The 20,099-nt window shown below is 36.1% G+C and overlaps 1 protein-coding gene across 1 annotated transcript; it reads right to left on the bottom strand.

Moving 5' to 3' along the window:
* Positions 1 to 923: 923 nt before the first annotated feature.
* LOC117333774 (alpha-(1,3)-fucosyltransferase C-like) lies at positions 924 to 4,791 on the bottom strand. Its single transcript, XM_033893198.1, has one exon. The coding sequence runs from the start codon at positions 4,785 to 4,787 to the stop codon at positions 3,561 to 3,563; it is 1,227 nt and encodes a 408-aa protein (XP_033749089.1). The 5' UTR covers positions 4,788 to 4,791; the 3' UTR covers positions 924 to 3,560.
* Between the last annotated feature and the right edge of the window lie 15,308 nt (positions 4,792 to 20,099).

The following is a 20,099-nucleotide window of genomic DNA, read 5'->3' as shown; positions in this document are numbered from 1 at the left end:
TTGCTTACAATATAGCAGACGAGATACCCAAAGAACGTTTCGCTGCAATAAACGAAGGGAATTACAAGATATTTTGAAGAAAAAAAGACTCCTGGAAAAATACCTCGTGTGCAATACAATTTTGCCGGCAATATTTCAGTGCCAAAGGCTAGTCTGCGCACTTTGAAAAAAAACTTTAGTCCATTTGTTTTAGTTGGCCATGTTACAAAACAATTATTCCCTTTTGTTTTCGGTGTACACGAGACTATATGGTCATAGGGAAAGAGTTTATTCACCTCGGCCTTCGGCCGCGATGAACAAACTCCTTACCAGGTCCGTATAGTCTCGCCCAGTAGGTTTCAATATAACAACTGACTTCGGTACCTCATACAGCTGATAAGTAGAATAAATTCCACTCCCATCCAAAAACTAATCATACTTTTAAAGAATCTTCATAGTTAACTTAATAATTGGCAACTTGATTTGTATATATTGTACAATGGATATAAAAACATACGTAAGAGATATAACTATGCAAAAAATGAGTATTCATGAAATATCTTGTAGGGAAAAAAATCTTGAAAATAAGTCAGTCTTGAAGAGAAACTGTTAGGTTCTACCAAGCCATAGGATAGGTGGGGCACGAGTATGTTAATTGTTAATTATGATTAGTTATACCAGACGTTAGCCGGATTTCAGTCTATATTGCACTTCCACATATTGTACCCTTTTTAACGGAATACACCGGTACTTTTTTATTTAGTCACTTTGTGTTAAATTGAAACACATATTTTCTTATATGATTATCGAGTGGTGTCAATTTTACCGAATGTTTGTTAATCTAACAGCCCAAAAAATCATTAAAATGTGCTACATTGTAACTTGGACGAGTATGACTGAGTTAAAGAATGGAACCAACAGCCGATACACAGTATAAACACGAATTTATTTACTAATATTGCACATACCAAACAGTTATATACAATCATAAATATACATATACATACACTCTCAACACTGAATCGGGTGGTCTGTAATCCACAGATATGACAGAGTCTATGTCTCTATCCTGCAATCGGTCAATGGCGGCTAGCGTGACATCCGTATAATCCACACAGTAAATTTGTACGCTCATGGCAAAGGCTGTCCAGTCACGTATATGTATTTGTCCACATAGGACCGCTCAAAGTTGCCCACACAGAGCATATGAGAGTACAGATTTCCACACAGGACATATATAAATATAGTTGCCTACAAAGGTCTGCATAGATACAGCTGCCCACACAGTACATATGGAGGTATGGTGTATGATTGCCCACAAAGGATGTCTCATCAAAAGCTGCCTACACATATTTGTATACAGTTATAGCTGCCCACAAAGGACATCTCACCAGTAGTTGCCATAGTTAACATCTCACCAACATCTGCCCACACAGGACATCAAATACTCAGTGTTTATGTTGCCCACATAAGATTGGTAACTATGGTTACTGATACCAAATGTATTTCACGAGTAGGGCTAATATTTTAATGTTTTTCACGAATGCGCAGTGCGAGTGAAAAAATATCAAAATATGAGCCGCATGAGTGAAATATATTGGTGTTAAAAGATTCTGTTAGATATTCCGTTTATTACATTTTCATAGACAATCTACCGAGACAGCTTTACAGTTCTCCAACTGTCGTTTGTAAGCAGTGCTTTGATTGGTCAAAGCAGAAAATGTGATATTTTTCATTAGTGAATAATATCACTTTTATAAAATGAATAATATTTGATATTTCACTGGTAAAATTGTAATAAATAGTTAAACATTATAGATGAACTAATACGATAACTGAACACATACTCGTTAAACACTCGTAATTCTAACACATAAGTGATGAATTACCGCAAATGCAACAATTCGAATCAGATATTATGGTTCAGTTACTTAAATCTATCAGTGTCATAAACATTACATTCACAGACCTATGTACATACTGTATTCATGGGTACGCATTATGATAAGATTATAACATGTTTACGCTTCAGATATAAACTCAAAAAGGGTTTTAAAACCAAAACATTGGTTATAAGAAACATTATCTTACTTACCGCAAACTGTATTTTGCGCTCGTAAAACCCATTTACAACTCAAGGGCACACAAACGTCCGATCGTTTACACGTGTGAATATAATCTCTTTCCGACTTCTAATTCTCTCGCTATGGACCCGGATCCGGAGTATCCGTATGACAAATGATAAATACTTAAATTTCCAAAATTAAGATAAACTTATGCAAGAAAATAGATAGATATTCTACCGTATTATAAAACTACAAACAACATAAAAAATATGCACTTCTGAAATATGATTTATATATCGTAAACTATGGTTGGGACTGTGACCTATATGAATACGCTAGGATAAGTCCAAATACACAAATCTAGAGTGGGCAATATTTCAGGCTCCTTTGATGACGTAGACAGAACCATTGGTAAGTTTTTGTTTTCTGACATTTATCTATGGCTTTAATCAACGTCCTATCGGTGCCCGCCGATTTTCTGTTTCTATGGTTTTATAATGACAAATGAAAGGCGTGCAGAGTAGGTCAGTCTACTGTTCTGTACATATCCTCGCTTAAATGAAATTCCTATCTTTTTCCTTGTTGTCTTATCTGTTAATTGCTGAACGATACATGTATCTACTGAATACATGTATTTCATAGTTAAGTCCAACTTTTTTTAATCCTGACACCGACAATGTGAACACAAGCAGACACCACTGTAAGAGTTAACCCACTGGTCGCAGATTACTCCGCGCGCGTGATTTGCTATGATATGGTACACTAGAGTAAATTATATTTTATATTCTGATTAATTATTGCATTAATAAAATTCCAGTTACTTTTAATTTTGTCCTCTTTCTTAATAATGTATGTGTACAGGGTGATATACTTTGTATTATAAAACACGTGTTTTTCATGTTGATGTAACAGGTTGATATCCTTTGTATTATAACACACGTGTTTTTCATGTTGATGTAACAGGTTGATATCCTTTCTATTATAACACACGTGTTTTTCATGCTGATGTTGCAGGATGATATACTTTGTATTATAACACACGTGTTTTTCGTGTTGATGTAACAGGCTGTATCCTTTGTATTATAACACGTGTTTTTTTTCATGCTGATGTTGCAGGATGATATCCTTTATATTATAACACACGTGTTTTTTTCATGCTGATGCTGCAGGCTGTATCCTCTGTATTATAACACGTGTTGTTTCATGCTGATGTTGCAGGATGATATCTTTTGTATAATCACACATGATTTTCATGTTGATGTTACAGGCTGAATCCTTTGTATTATAACACACGTGTTTTTTGTGTTGATGTTACTTGTTGATATACTTTGTATTAAAACACACGTGTTTTTCGTGTTGATGTTACTAGTTGATATACTTTGTATTATAACACACGTGTTTTTCGTGTTGATGTTACTTGTTGATATCATTTCTAATTTTAACATGGAGGTTTTAATGTTGAAGTTTCGGGTTGATATCTTTTGTATTATAACACACATGTTTTGCATGTTGATGTCATGGGTTGAGATCTGTAGGGTTTTTGCATGCATTTTGTTCTCTTGGTGAAATGTGCCAAGCTGCAATGTTACCATAAATGCGTCTATAATTTTCCGGATTGTGAAGTCTTTCACATATCCTGCAAAATGCTGCGTTCCATTCCAAGTACATATCCTCCGAATAGTAATGCTGTTTCCATTTGAAATATTCCAAGTAAGCTGTCTTGTTGTCAGCCAACATCTTCATATGCTCAGCAAGCTCTTTAACAGATTTGTAATCGTCTGTGTTTAGGTAGGAATGAGGAGGATGTAACAAGGATGTGTTACTGCCATCGCGTATTACTGGTATGATCGGATGTTGCATAACACGATGAAGAGATTTTTCTGTTGTGTAATCCAAACAAATAGAATTTTCAAACGAAAGGTAAAACTTATATTGTGGTAGAACAAAATTGAAGCAATCAGGTTGAAGAATCCCTGATATGTTGAAACATGCTTGATAGCGAAGTTTATTATCACACTCTTTCAATATTGTTCCACATGAGCCAAAGACGTCAACTTGTATACCATGGGACTGCAGGAGTTTGACAAATTTTAATCTTTCACTTTTTACTGGACAATGGCTAATGAAAACCACTGCCGTCTTGCTTTTACTTGCAAAAATATCATCCAGATCCTTGTTGCTGTATTTCGGTTGATTGCTTTTTCTGAAGTAGCCATGCTCAAGAGTAAAGTCTGCATCCCGCCGATATGTCATTGTCCAATTCACTTTATTCTTTAGATCATAAAAACATTTCGTTTTAAAAAAATAGCTAGGACTCTCGAATTCAGCAAATATCCAAACTTGTCCAGGCGGTTTGCTTGGTGGGCATTGGTCCATGTCTCTTGGCTTAAATATAATGGCATCTATTTGGTCCATTGCTATGTTTCCCTTGGTTACAATACAATCTGATACAGGGCAACCTTCAAATTTCTTAGCTGTCCCCCAGGTGTCTAAAATCCAATCACCAAACACATGAAAAAACTGGGGATTATAGAAATAAATATTTTTCATTTGTTTTCCTGTCTTGCCGATCAAGGCGCTGAGAGAAAATGTGATATTACTTGCTGATTTGCTGTATTGCTGATGCATTGCAGACAATGTTTCCCTGGACGCAATGGAGTTTTTAAGATATTGTAATAGAAATATCCCGATAATGCCGATAACAACATAAACAGCTGTTAGTCTGTAGCTGTTTCTATTCATAGTTTTATCCTTTTTGCTGCAAAAGAAAAATCGAAATGTTCAACTCAAATAAGCAAGATATCCAGGGGGATTTTGGCGCCCAACATTGAATGATCTCTGTTGCATTTTGACACTGGTCTTTCTTTTCTGGTATTTTTTTTCTATTATTTCATCTTAACATGAGATTAAAGAAATATCTATTTTGAGCTTTGTGAAAAGTAGCGATAGCTTCACCAATTCCATTTGTTTCCATTCAGAAAATATCAATAACAAATTTCAACGGTCAAACTTCTTAATGGCGGCCTGGTGGCCTTTTTGTCTTGTGCACTAAACACCTAAGGAAGCCTACATATAAAATTAGAGAAAGATCCAAAAAAGTATATGTCTAATAGCTCTTCCTATCTTCAAAAGACAAAAATTCCAAATGTCCGCCTTTCGGAATAAGGATTGTTTCGGAAATATGACAGACGGACGTTTGGACGGGTTTGACTTGTGGATTGCATTCTTTTGTTCAACGCATAGTTTATACTATCTTTTTATTTCCCGTTCATTTCTTCACTATGAAACATGAGCATAGTAAGGTTTAAAGATGAATTATGGGGTAAAACATAAAATTGAATTTATTTTCATCTCTTTATACGACGAAAATATTTGGCAGAATTGAGGACGAACACGGACGAAGGGCTGATGGTGATCTATAAACAGTCAAACCTGCCCTAAAGGTCAATCTATATGAAAAAAGCCTGTCCAAATGTATCACTATTCAACTGATATAACCTGTATAGAAGGACCACCTGCGTACAAAGGCCACCTCTTCCTTGTGTGAAGACAAAATTGTAGTAGACAAATCGTAATTTTTAATTAAAGAGTAAAAGACTTGAAAGTTTAAAATCTTCGTTTAATTAAAAAGATGTCCTTTCGGCATGGTCACCGGTTACGGAAGAAATCATGTTGATTTGAAAATTAGTTCACTCGTTATCACTTTTTATGGAATGAATAATTTGCCATATATCACTGATTAAAATGTAATAAATGTGTGTATTAAATGTTATTGATTGTAGGTTGACAAGTCTCTGTGCTATGTATCACTAAGCGAGTGGTATTATCAGAAAATTTGCATTTAGAAATGATAAGCGATGCTTTGTAATTGTTCCCATTCTTAAACAAGTTGACGGAATTCAAGTTTAAAATATTTCCTTACCTAAGAATATGAGCTTCTGTCCGATCAATGGCACCTCCGGTTGATTTCAATTCCTAAAATGCTCTCTTCATCCGTACCAGTGTCAACATCATTCGAGAAAGCATGTCTGTGCGTGCTTACATTTGGTCTTTCGCCCTCGGTATATTGCGATTTCTGTTGTCTATTCTACTTCAACTCGTGGTTTTAAAACATCCAATGACGTCACCAAGTATGTACCCTTATTGAATAGTTTGACTATCTAATTACGCCCAAATGGATAACCGAGCGGTTATTACGTACAAATGATTCGGTACATACTGTCACAAAAACTCAAAGTTAGTTCCATCACAACGTTTAGAGCTCATATGCGTTAAGGCTTGTTTTTAGACGAATATATCGCGATCGATACAGCCTCGGCTATGCCTGGATTCATAATGAGTTATAATACCCTTCGAACATTTGACTTTGTATTGAGAATCCCATGGTTCGTATCACGCGGTTTTCTTATTATAACAATGTAAAAAAAAAGAACTTGACAAATCACCAACATGTTCTTCATTTAAAATACCAACACGCTGGAAGCTGCCGGCATTAGAAAGTTAAAAAGGTTATGCAGAAAATAAAATGAGGACAACTACCTCCTTTAAATCTTTTGTGAGAAACCAAGTTGTTATTTATTCCTACAGTAATGTAAATCAAGAAATTAACCAAATTATTAGAAATATCACAAATATTTTATATAATTTACAATATATTTCATATCAAAAATTATATATATAATGTACTTAAGATATAGTATATATTCATAATACACGTATTGTACCTTGTATGAAATCGATCTTATAAAGAAAACGAAAAAGGTATTTTATATGATTTAAGTACAGGATCAACATTGCTTCACTAATTATATGACCTATCTGTTTGCCATACTTTTCCATTTCCCCTGTATATCGTTTTATACAAGTTCCCCATTTAACTATAAATCTATATATATTCTTTATATAAACACACCGGGTGCATCTTGTCCATTTCCTACACAAGACAAAGTGTTTTGTATACGTTTTGCATCGCTGATAATATTGACCAGATATATCACTATTAAATAACTTCAGTCCTAACCAATTTCTCTACATCAAGTTAAAGCGGTATTTTTAAACTAATCAACTATTTCCCATCAATTACACATTGCAGTTTTATATCATCTATACATTTAAAATTGGGAAAAAAATTAAACTTATATTAATTCCTCTCCTCTGTTACAAGTCACGGTAACTTACATGAGCATAAACTGACACATCATTAATGAGATGGTCAAAGCATGAAAATAATAGTTTAAATACGATCAGATGCACATTTGATAAAACATTAACACATTGAGAAACAATGATAATTAAGCTTTTACTTAGTAAGTGATTTAATATTCTTTTGAAAGGACGAAACAAATAAAATATACTGTTACCTCAGGGGTGTCTGGAAAAACTATTTCAGACATACAATGATCATTAAAATCTATTGCTGTTGATGATAAAGTTGTGAACAGAAATACATATTTATTCAGCATTTTCTCAATCAAGACTGTGATCATCCCATAGTAGGGCATCTAGGTTATACTGTATATTGTATTTAAATCAGATAAGTGCTGCTCTTTATTGCGAGTACATCGTTACATGCTAATAAAATATGAAAGGTATACTCTATCAAAACTCTACAGGTACAACGAGGTGAATCAGTAAGTTTTTATTTGGAATATGAGTTAATTTAGTGAGCTGCATTTGACCCTGAGTCTAGCATGAATATTTGACCTTTACGATTACGTATCAAAATTGTTTGGAGGTTGACTGATATTTTCCAATTCAGTTGTTTGAATACATCAACTGACCTATTTTCTCAAATATTCTATGATAATTAAATTCCAGCGATGAATTAAAGGAGACCCATGATAAAATTGTATTCGTGGCTGCGCAGATTGATGTAAGCCGGATCTTCTTGTATTGAATGTATGGTTATCTAAAATCCTGGAAGGGACTATATATGGTAGCTATGCGTCATTAAACTGCATTGTTTTGTGTTATTGCGACGATCTGCTAGTTTGTCCCATCTAGTGTCTAGGTAAAGAAGTTCAATATTTGCTAATTTGGAAACCCTGCACCAATTCTCTCTGCTTCTAGGTGTATACTTTCCAGTTTGTTACTTAGGTAGTTAGGAACATTGTCTCTGATCACATCAGTATATTAAAATATGGGTCTAATAAATGATCTGCTGCAAAGACTTTCGATCAAGTTTGAACTTTGGTTTTCTCCAAAGAAATTGACGTTTAGAAGCAAACTCTATGATGTCAGGCTAAGTATATAATGTTAGAGATGAATAACCATGGTTCAACCGAAAGAAGACCTTTAAATATTATTGTACAGGTCTGCCAATCACAATAAGCCGACATTGAACTTTGAAAATTGATTTCATGTCATTTCACTGAATACGGAGTATGTGACCAAAAGAAAATGTATTTTTGTTAGGCCTATTCATTTTTTTTTTTATAAATAATGAATTGCCCTACATTTCGCTACCGGGCTGTGATAAGTGTACCGTAGTGTAGGGCAACCATCCGTGGGTATCCAACGATACTACAAATTAGCTATCTAGATATGGATTTTTCTTTTATTTCAAAATGCTTTATTTGTACAGACATTACAACAAAGGGAATTCGGCAGCACACCTTATAATTAAACATTAATTGCATCTATTAAATAGAAAGATATTATCATAATGGATACAGAATGATCTTTTTGATCCTAATTAGGTCTATCATTTTCTATTTTTGCAAAATAAATATATCTGAAGAATAGAAAAGTCAATAGTAACAATCACCAGGTCAACATTATGAGTACAAAAGCAGAGTTAGAGGGGAGTTTTTGTTTGATATAGAGAGGAAAATGGCGGAAATATCTTCGATCTTCAACGGAAACACAGGCAAGCATGACTGTCAATTAGATGTGAAATAAAGACAATTGGTTTCAGATTCAAACAAAATGAAATATTGTATAAAGGTACTGGTGTATGTAAAGGGGTACTGGTATATGTATAGCGGTACTGGTGTATGTATAGGGGTACTGGTGTATGTATTGGGTACTGGTGAATGTATAGGGTACTGGTGTATGTATAGGGGTACTGGTGTATGTATAGGGTACTGGTGTATATATAGGGTACTGGTGTATGTATAGGGGTACTGGTGTATGTATAGGGTACTGGTGTATGTATAGGGTACTGGTGTATGTATAGGATACTGGTGTATGTATAGGGGTACTGGTGTATGTATAGGGATACTGGTGTATGTATAGAGTACTTGTGTATGTATAGGGGTACTGGTGTATGTATAGGGTACTGGTGTATGTATAGGGGTACTGGTGTATATATAGGGTACTGGTGTATGTATAGGGGTACTGGTGTATGTATTGGGTACTGGTGTATGTATAGGGTACTGGTATATGTATTGGGTACTGGTGTATGTATAGGGGTACTGGTGTATGTATAGGGTAATGGTGTATGTATAGGGTACTGGTGTATATATAGGGTACTGGTGTATGTATAGGGGTACTGGTGCATGTATTGGGTACTGGTGTATGTATTGGGTACTGGTATATGTATAGGTTACTGGTGTATGTATAGGGGTACTGGTGTATGTATTGGGGTACTGGTTTATGTATAGCGGTACTGGTGTATGTATAGGGTACTGGTGTATGTATAGGGGCACTGGTGTATGTATAGGGGTACTGGTGTATGTATTGGGGTACTGGTTTATGTATAGCGGTACTGGTGTATATATAGGGGTACTGGTGTATGCATAGGGTACTGGTGTATGTATTGGGGTACTGGTTTATATATAGCGGTACTGGTGTTTGTAAAGGGATACTGGTACTGTATACCTGGTAATTTTCGCCTCAGTTCATTTTCGCCCTTGAGCAACACAAAATTTTAGCAACACAAAAGTTTTAAATTTGCCCAAAATGGTTTTCAAGAAATATCCTTTTCATCGTTTGTAAAATCGAAAAATTCCGATCGGAATTATGAATACAGTTGCACTCGGACCACTCAGGACTTATCAAGTTCCCCAATTGTCTTACCAGCATGAAATGTGAAATGTAATCGGGTGTAAAACAAAGAACGTGTACCTGTGCTCAGATTTTCTTTTAGTCACTGCTTATTCAAGTAGTATAGGGTATGCATGGGATATTTTAAGCAAACATGATCAATTGTAAGTTCACCGCACCGTGACTAATGACTGACCAGTGTTTTCTCTTGTTCACATGTACATACATGTACATGAATGGAAGCCACAATTAAGTGACGGTGAAATCATCAAATTAGTCTTTTCAATGGCAGGAATTTGATGCCACTCTGTATTTCATCATTTTGGGCAAATTTAAAACTTTTGTGTTGCTAAAAGTTTGTGTTGCTCAGGGGCGAAAATGAACTGAGGCGAAAATTACCAGGTATACAGTACCAGTATCCCTTTACAAACACCAGTACCGCTATATATAAACCAGTACCCCAATACATACACCAGTACCCTATGCATACACCAGTACCCCTATATATACACCAGTACCGCTATACATAAACCAGTACCCCAATACATACACCAGTACCCCTATACATACACCAGTGCCCCTATACATACACCAGTACCCTATACATACACCAGTACCGCTATACATAAACCAGTACCCCAATACATACACCAGTACCCCTATACATACACCAGTAACCTATACATATACCAGTACCCAATACATACACCAGTACCCAATACATGCACCAGTACCCCTATACATACACCAGTACCCTATATATACACCAGTACCCTATACATACACCAGTACCCTATACATACACCAGTACCCCTATACATACACCAGTACCCAATACATATACCAGTACCCTATACATACACCAGTACCCAATACATACACCAGTACCCCTATACATACACCAGTGTACTATAAACATACACCAGTACCCCTATACATACACCAGTACTATAAACATACACCAGTACCCATATACATATACTGTATACCTGGTAATAAACAAACATGATCAATTGTAAGTTCACCGCACCGTGACTAATGACTGACCAGTGTTTTCTCTTGTTCACATGTACATACATGTACATGAATGGAAGCCACAATTAAGTGACGGTGAAATCATCAAATTAGTCTTTTCAATGGCAGGAATTTGATGCCACTCTGTATTTCATCATTTTTATCTTGATCGGACTACATAATACTACAAAAAAAAAAATGACTGAATTTTTTAAATAACTTAATATGTATCTTTTTTTGATTGAATATGCTAAGCCTTATACGTGATTTTACAGTTAAAAAGTAAGAGGGTATGTTTGTGATCTGAAAACATTTGGCCCATGTACTATGGTTTGTAAATCCTTCAATTCAGCTTGAAATTTTCGCCTTCATCTTAAATTTGCCCTTCAAAAGGCGAAAATGGCGAAAATTAAACAGGGGCGAAAATTACCAGGTATACAGTATATGTATATGGGTACTGGTGTATGTTTATAGTACTGGTGTATGTATAGGGGTACTGGTGTATGTTTATAGTACACTGGTGTATGTTTATAGTACACTGGTGTATGTATAGGGGTACTGGTGTATGTTTATAGTACACTGGTGTATGTATAGGGGTACTGGTGTATGTATAGAGGTACTGGTGTATGTTTATAGTACTGGTATATGTATAGGGTACTGGTGTATGTATAGGGGTACTGGTAATGTTTATAGTACTGGTGTATGTATAGGAGTACTGGTCTATGTATAGGGGTACTGGTCTATGTATAGGGGTACTGGTGTATGTATATGGTACTGGTGTATATATATGTTACTGGTGTATGTATAGGGATACTGGTGTATGTATAGGGATACTGGTGTATGTATAGAGGTAATGGTGTATGTATAGGGGTACTGGTGTATATATACGGGTACTGGTGTATATATAGGGATACTGGTGATGTATAGAGGTACTGGTGTATGTATAGGGGTACTGGTGTATGTACATGTATAGGGGTACTGGTGTATGTATAGGGTACTGGTGTATGTATAGGGGTACTGGTGTATATATTCGGGTACTGGTGTATATATAGAGGTACTGGTGTATGTATAAAGTACTGGTGTATGTATATGGGTACTGGTTTATGTACAAGGAGTACTGGGTTATGTACAGGGATACTGGTGTATATATAGGGGTACTGTATGTACATAAAGGAGTACTGTTATATAGCAGTACATGCTCAAAGTCACTCTATGTATAGGGTGAGGCTATTTATAGGGCCAAGCTTGCTATATAAGGTTAGAGATGGATCACCCTGGTTCAACAGAAAGATGATGTATTTATTTTACAGGTCTGCCGATCACAATCGGTCGATCATGAGCATTAAAAATGTATTTCGTTTCACATGACTGAATACGGTGTATGTAACCAGGTGAAAATACGTCTTTGCCTATTGATTTACCTTATAAATAATCAACTGCTCTTCACCTCGCTACCGGGCTGTGATAAGTGTAGCGTAGTATAGGGCAACCAACCATGGGTATCCGACGATGCTACAAATTACGTATTCGCCTATTGATTTACTTTATAAATAATCAATTGCCCTTCACTTGCTACCGGGCTGTGATAAGTGTACCGTAGTATAGGGCAACATACCATCGGTATCCAACGATACTACAAACTTTTATTTCAGAATGCATTATTGTGCAGATATTAGCACAAAGGAAATAAGGCAACAGACGTACCATCTACAAACGAATGTGTAGCAGAAAAACCAGCAGAACGGGGACTTTAATTGTTCTTTCATATATTTAGTACCTAAATTGCTTCTTCTATTGTTATTATACATTCTATAGTATTTGTTCAATTTGATCTAGCTTAATTAGGAATATTGCAGCTCTGAAGATAATTATCGAGATTAACATCGTCGACCTTCCTAAATATGTAAAAGTCCGTCATAAGATGTACTTACTTTAGGGGCAAGGACTAGCATATACCATAGTTTAGCCTCTGATGTCCATAAGAAAGGTCCCTAAACAGCTGATCATCAATTAAAAGGTATCACAATTGATACAAATCTCCTCGCAATAACAACATATTTATACTTGCTCTAACTTCCTGATTCTGTTTGAGGTGATTAGTGACCTTGGCCTTAAGCTTGAATCATTGAAACACAGCTATAAACTTATACTTGACCTTTGTCTAACGTTTCATCAAACTACGTAAAAGAATGGGGTTACTAAGTGTTTATATTGAATCACGACGTAAGATCTTCGGAACCAAAACAGAAAACAGATACAAAATTGACCTCTCACAAGGGAGCTACCATTCGCCATATTTCGTTCAAGCATATCATATGTATCATTTTCACCATTCAGCATTTAACAACATGCAAAAAGAAATATTGTCCTCTCACCCCATATACACACAAACCGATTTAACGCTCGGCACACATATATGTGTCGAAAATTACGACGTGATTTTTTCGAGATATCGTTCTGTAAATAAGGGAGTGCCGCAAATGAAACGCGACATTGTCAAAGATATTGCAATAATGATGAATTCATGTATGAAATTTCATGAAATAAGTAAGAAACGAGTGAAATAAACTAAGGATAATATTAAACTAAAGACAATAACTATGCAAATATGGGAGCGCAGAATATGAAACATATAATCATGCAAGATATTGCAATATTAATACGAGGGGTGTTCCACTAATAATGTCATCTGTGCTTTATTTCGCGGAAATCGTGCAATTTATGCACAAAACCACCTCGTGTCGATTGAGTGATCACTGGCTCGTGACACAGGTAAATATCTCGTCCACACGTTCACTGGCCTCGGTACAGTGTACATCGTTTCATAGCCTATTCGTTAGACTAGACACAAAATGACAGGAAAACGAGCTGAAAATGTTCTTGAAATTAAGGCCTATATAAAAGGTAGGTCCTTACTCGGCATAAAGGCTGTAGATATTCACCGCGAGGTGTGTGACATTTATGGGGAGGGCCAAATGTCTCACAGGACTGTTTGTAGATGGGTTGGTAAATTTAGTGCTGGGCAGCAGCAACTGAAAGATGCTGCTCACCCAGGTCGTCCTGCAACAACTACGACCAAAGGTAACATAGAAAAAATCCGAAATATCCTCAAAACTGATGCTCGATTCACCGTAAGACAATTGGCTCGAATTACAAACTTGTCGTTAGCAAGAGTTCATGCAATTTTGAAGAAACACCTAAAAGTTAGAAAGATAAATGCAAGATGGATACCCCATTTGTTAACGGATGAGCAAAAGAAGACGCGTGTAACAATGGCAAAAAAACTTCTCAAGATGTACCCAAAATATAGTAAAAAGGCTTTTGATAATATAGTCACTGGTGATGAGACCTGGGTGTATTATTTTGAACCAAAGCGGAAGGTTGCCAACCGAATATGGGCCGCTAAAAATGCCAGACGCCCAAGTATTGCCAAACGAATACGAAGGGTAAAGAAGGTTTTGTATGCTATTTTTTTCACTAATAAGGGTCCAGCTATTCAAATCCCGGTGCCAAAAGGCAGAACGGTCACAGGCAAGTTCTATAAAAACGTTGTTCTGAGAAAGTTGAAGAACTACTACAAAAGTCGCCGCCCCAAAACAGGACTTAAGTATGTCCGACTTTTGCATAATAATGCACCCGCTCACAAGGCACGTATTGTGACTGATTTTTTGGAGTCAGAGAAGGTTACCGTCCTTCCGCACCCTCCGTATTCGCCAGACTTGACCTCCTACGACTATTTTCTCTTTCCAAAACTTAAATATTATTTATCTGGAAGGAGATACAATTCGAGAAATGCCCTTGGATCTGCTGTTTATCAGTGTCTGATGGGTGTACCCGTTGAAGAGTATGAAAAATGCTTCCAAAAATGGATTGACCGGCTAAAAAGGTGTGTTCTGGCTGGCGGTGAGTATTTTGAAGGGTAGAGCAAATTAAAATGAACAAAAGCACTTCTGCTATATGAGCACCGATGCAAGCGACATTATTTTTGGAACACCCCTCGTACATGCGATATGTTGCCATATTAACTTATTTAAGAAATTTCATGCAATTACCATGAGAAATGAAATCGTGAGAGCGCTAAAACGTTAAAATGAGTGAAATAAACTGAGGGCAATAACTGAATATATAATACTTTGTAAACAAAGAGACAAAAGAGAAAAACAGAATAATAATAATAATAATCTAAGCTACCCAAAGACTGTTGTATATATACGGGTACTGGTGTATATATAGGGGTACTGGTGTATGTATAAAGTACTGGTGTATGTATAAGGGTACTGGTTTATGTACAAGGGATACTGGGTTATGTACAGGGGTACTGGTGTATATATAGGGGTACTGTATGTACATAAAGGAGTACTGTTATATAGCAGTACATGCTCAAAGTCACTATGTATAGGGTGAGGCTATTTATAGGGCCAAGCTTGCTATATAAGGTTAGAGATGGATCACCCTGGTTCAACAGAAAGATGATGTATTATCTGTATAAATGATGTGAGTAAATTTAATGAAATGGAATAGGGTTAGTAGTATCTATCCATTAGATGATAACATATTAAGTTACATCAGGTATGCTAGGTACTGCCATAGCATTGTAATCCAATGCAATGCAGGTCAACGACAATGTCGTCACAGTCTGATTCGTGAACACTTTCGCCTGTGTCATTAACATACCTTACACATTCAATGATGTTGTCAACCGTATCACCACTCTCAGCGGAAACGTCACGGTCACTTGAAAACACCAATCGATCGTCCTCCATACCGATCTGTTGTGGGGCCCGCGGCGAGGATTACGAAGTCTGCTCTCATAAAATAGTTATCGATGCATTTATTTCTTCCAACAAAGCATTAAGCATGTTTGTTGCCTGCGAATTTGTAAATGTTTGTTAATTTGTAAACCTGTTTTTTTTAGAATCAGGTCAGAGTGTGTTTTATGAGTATTGTCTGTCACTATCGTCTAGTAATGGTGTAGTAAAGTATGTGTGTAAACATAACATCGATTTAACTCTCCAGTTTATACTGAGACTCTTCTTACGCCCTGGCGAAGCGAGACAGATTAGCATGTGAACACGTCATTAAAACCGAATGTTATACTGTCGCTTTATTTATATTCTTTAAACTATCTGTTTGAACAACATCATACTGATAAAATAGCAGTAGTAAGGATTTATTTGTATGTTCTAGGGTTCTCGAATTAATCCATATTCACCACTTAACAATATACTGGGGCAATTGTTTAATTGATCAAACAATTTAACTAGATAAATTCAACGAGATTTATTGTTTAAGATGAAACAATACTCAAAATTTGCAAAATTATCGCCGATTTTAGGTTGGCCCTTAGTGTTCTTAAATGTCTTGACATCGAATATCTAATTTATTATGAACCACCTTTTCAGTAATAAAATGACTAGAACACATCATAAATGGACAGTGCAATGAGTTTGCAATATTAATCGGGTTCACTAATAATGTACGCGAAATCGTGCAATTTATGCACAAAACCACCTCGTGTCGATTGAGTGATCACTGGCTCGTGACACAGGTAAATATCTCGTCCACACGTTCACTGGCCTCGGTACAGTGTACATCGTTTCATAGCCTATTCGTTAGACTAGACACAAAATGACAGGAAAACGAGCTGAAAATGTTCTTGAAATTAAGGCCTATATAAAAGGTAGGTCCTTACTCGGCATAAAGGCTGTAGATATTCACCGCGAGGTGTGTGACATTTATGGGGAGGGCCAAATGTCTCACAGGACTGTTTGTAGATGGGTTGGTAAATTTAGTGCTGGGCAGCAGCAACTGAAAGATGCTGCTCACCCAGGTCGTCCTGCAACAACTACGACCAAAGGTAACATAGAAAAAATCCGAAATATCCTCAAAACTGATGCTCGATTCACCGTAAGACAATTGGCTCGAATTACAAACTTGTCGTTAGCAAGAGTTCATGCAATTTTGAAGAAACACCTAAAAGTTAGAAAGATAAATGCAAGATGGATACCCCATTTGTTAACGGATGAGCAAAAGAAGACGCGTGTAACAATGGCAAAAAAACTTCTCAAAATGTACCCAAAATATAGTAAAAAGGCTTTTGATAATATAGTCACTGGTGATGAGACCTGGGTGTATTATTTTGAACCAAAGCGGAAGGTTGCCAACCGAATATGGGCCGCTAAAAATGCCAGACGCCCAAGTATTGCCAAACGAATACGAAGGGTAAAGAAGGTTTTGTATGCTATTTTTTTCACTAATAAGGGTCCAGCTATTCAAATCCCGGTGCCAAAAGGCAGAACGGTCACAGGCAAGTTCTATAAAAACGTTGTTCTGAGAAAGTTGAAGAACTACTATAAAAGTCGCCGCCCCAAAACAGGACTTAAGTATGTCCGACTTTTGCATGATAATGCACCCGCTCACAAGGCACGTATTGTGACTGATTTTTTGGAGTCAGAGAAGGTTACCGTCCTTCCGCACCCTCCGTATTCGCCAGACTTGACCTCCTGCGACTATTTTCTCTTTCCAAAACTTAAATATTATTTATCTGGAAGGAGATACAATTCGAGAAATGCCCTTGGATCTGCTGTTTATCAGTGTCTGATGGGTGTACCCATTGAAGAGTATGAAAAATGCTTCCAAAAATGGATTGACCGGCTAAAAAGGTGTGTTCTGGCTGGCGGAGAGTATTTTGAAGGGTAGAGCAAATTAAAATGAACAAAAGCACTTCTGCTATATGAGCACCGATGCAAGTGACATTATTTTTGGAACACCCCTCGTACATGCGATATGTTGCCATATTAACTTATTTAAGAAATTTCATGCAATTACCATGAGAAATGAAATCGTGAGAGCGCTAAAACGTTAAAATGAGTGAAATAAACTGAGGGCAATAACTGAATATATAATACTTTGTAAACAAAGAGACAAAAGAGAAAAACATAATAATAATAATAATCTAAGCTACGCAAAGACTGTTGTATATATACGGGTACTGGTGTATATATAGGGGTACTGGTGTATGTATAAAGTACTGGTGTATGTATAAGGGTACTGGTTTATGTACAAGGGATACTGGGTTATGTACAGGGGTACTGGTGTATATATAGGGGTACTGTATGTACATAAAGGAGTACTGTTATATAGCAGTACATGCTCAAAGTCACTATGTATAGGGTGAGGCTATTTATAGGGCCAAGCTTGCTATATAAGGTTAGAGATGGATCACCCTGGTTCAACAGAAAGATGATGTATTATCTGTATAAATGATGTGAGTAAATTTAATGAAATGGAATAGGGTTAGTAATATCTGTCCATTAGATGATAACATATTAAATTACCTCAGGTATACTAGGTACTGCCATAGCATTGTAATCCAATGTAATGTAGGTCAATGACAATGTCGTCACAGTCTGATCGTGAACACTTTCGCCTGTGTCATTAACATACCTTACACATTCAATGATGTTGTCAACCGTATCACCACTCTCAGCGGAAACGTCACGGTCACTTGAAAACACCAATCGATCGTCCTCCATACCGATCTGTTGTGGGGCCCGCGGCGAGGATTACGAAGTCTGCTCTCATAAAATAGTTATCGATGCATTTATTTCTTCCAACAAAGCATTAAGCATGTTTGTTGCCTGCAAATTTGTAAATGTTTGTTAATTTGTAAACCTGTTGTTTTAGAATCAGGTCAGAGTGTGTTTTATGAGTATTGTCTGTCACTATCGTCTAGTAATGGTGTAGTAAAGTATGTGTGTAAAAATGACATCGATTTAACTCCCCAGTTTATACTGAAACTCTTCTTACGCCCTGGCGAAGCGAGACAGATTAGCATGTGAACACGTCATTAAAACCGAATGTTATACTGTCGCTTTATTTATATTCTTTAAACTATCTGTTTGAACAACATCATACTGATAAAATCTGCAATACGTTAGGAGTTTATTTGTATGATTCTAGAGTTCTCGAAATATACTACCATAATATGCACCACTTTAATCCAATAATACTGGTGCAATTGTTTTAATTGATCAATCAATATTAAGCTAGATAAATTCAACGAGATTTGATTTGGTTTAAGATGAAAACAAATAGCTCAACATTTGCATAAATAATCGCCTATTTTAGGTTATGGCCGATTAGTGTTCGTAGTAAATATCCTAGATCATCGAAATATACTAATTTATTGTGAACCACCCTTTTTCCAAAACTACTTGTCCAATCTTTTCCATTTTTGCATCAGTAAAATGTTGAATACATTGCACGGGCACTGAATAATTTTTGAAAAAAAGACCGTATATACAGTGTTGAATGATAAGAGACCCATCCAGTTTGGAGACTGTTGTAGCGTGCGCTTTTGCATTTGCGGACTGGGTCGTGAAGGAGTAACTACTACACATACATGTAATACTACTTCTACACCACGCAGACATTAGGCAACTTGATGCAACTGTCACATTTTTTTGAAAAAATCCCTCCTGTACTTGTAAAGAAATGGCGATAATAAACCTCGATGGTCAACATAAATGATAGTCATTTTGCTTCCATTTGAGGCTCAAATACAATTGGACACATCATCAATATATGAGAAATATTATAATCAAGAATAAAAACCACAACAAAAGACATCCATAAAGCATAAAACTAGTCAAGATATATATCAAAGTGATTATCTGGACATTTAGTTTCTCAGAATCATCAGTAGATGCTGTAAGTTTCTTCTGAATTACGACTAAGGATTCTGTTAAGTTATCAATGTATTTTGTTTCTTGTTTATTTGATAAGGTGAATGATTATCAGACTCGTTCATATGTGTGGATGTAGGATATGGATATTCCATAATCAGGATCACAAAATCCTTTTTCCTACATTTTGTGACGCTTAGAAGGAATATCCATGTCCTCTTTACACAAATAATGAAACAGTTTTCTCTTAATTCGCTATAAAATTTTGTGGTAAAAATGTCCATTAACCATCCATTTACTTCATTTGTTTAGGTTCTTTCTATGAGATATTTACACACATCAAATATAAAAATTCTGACAGATCATT

This window comes from Pecten maximus, chromosome 8 (genome assembly GCF_902652985.1).
Source record: "Pecten maximus chromosome 8, xPecMax1.1, whole genome shotgun sequence".
Taxonomy (NCBI): domain Eukaryota; kingdom Metazoa; phylum Mollusca; class Bivalvia; order Pectinida; family Pectinidae; genus Pecten; species Pecten maximus.
This window is presented reverse-complemented; position numbering and strand designations above follow the sequence as displayed.

What these genes read in the sequence shown, in the direction of transcription:
- LOC117333774 (XM_033893198.1), bottom strand. Translation starts at nt 4,787, where the DNA reads ATGAATAGAAACAGCTACAGACTAACAGCTGTTTATGTTGTTATCGGC.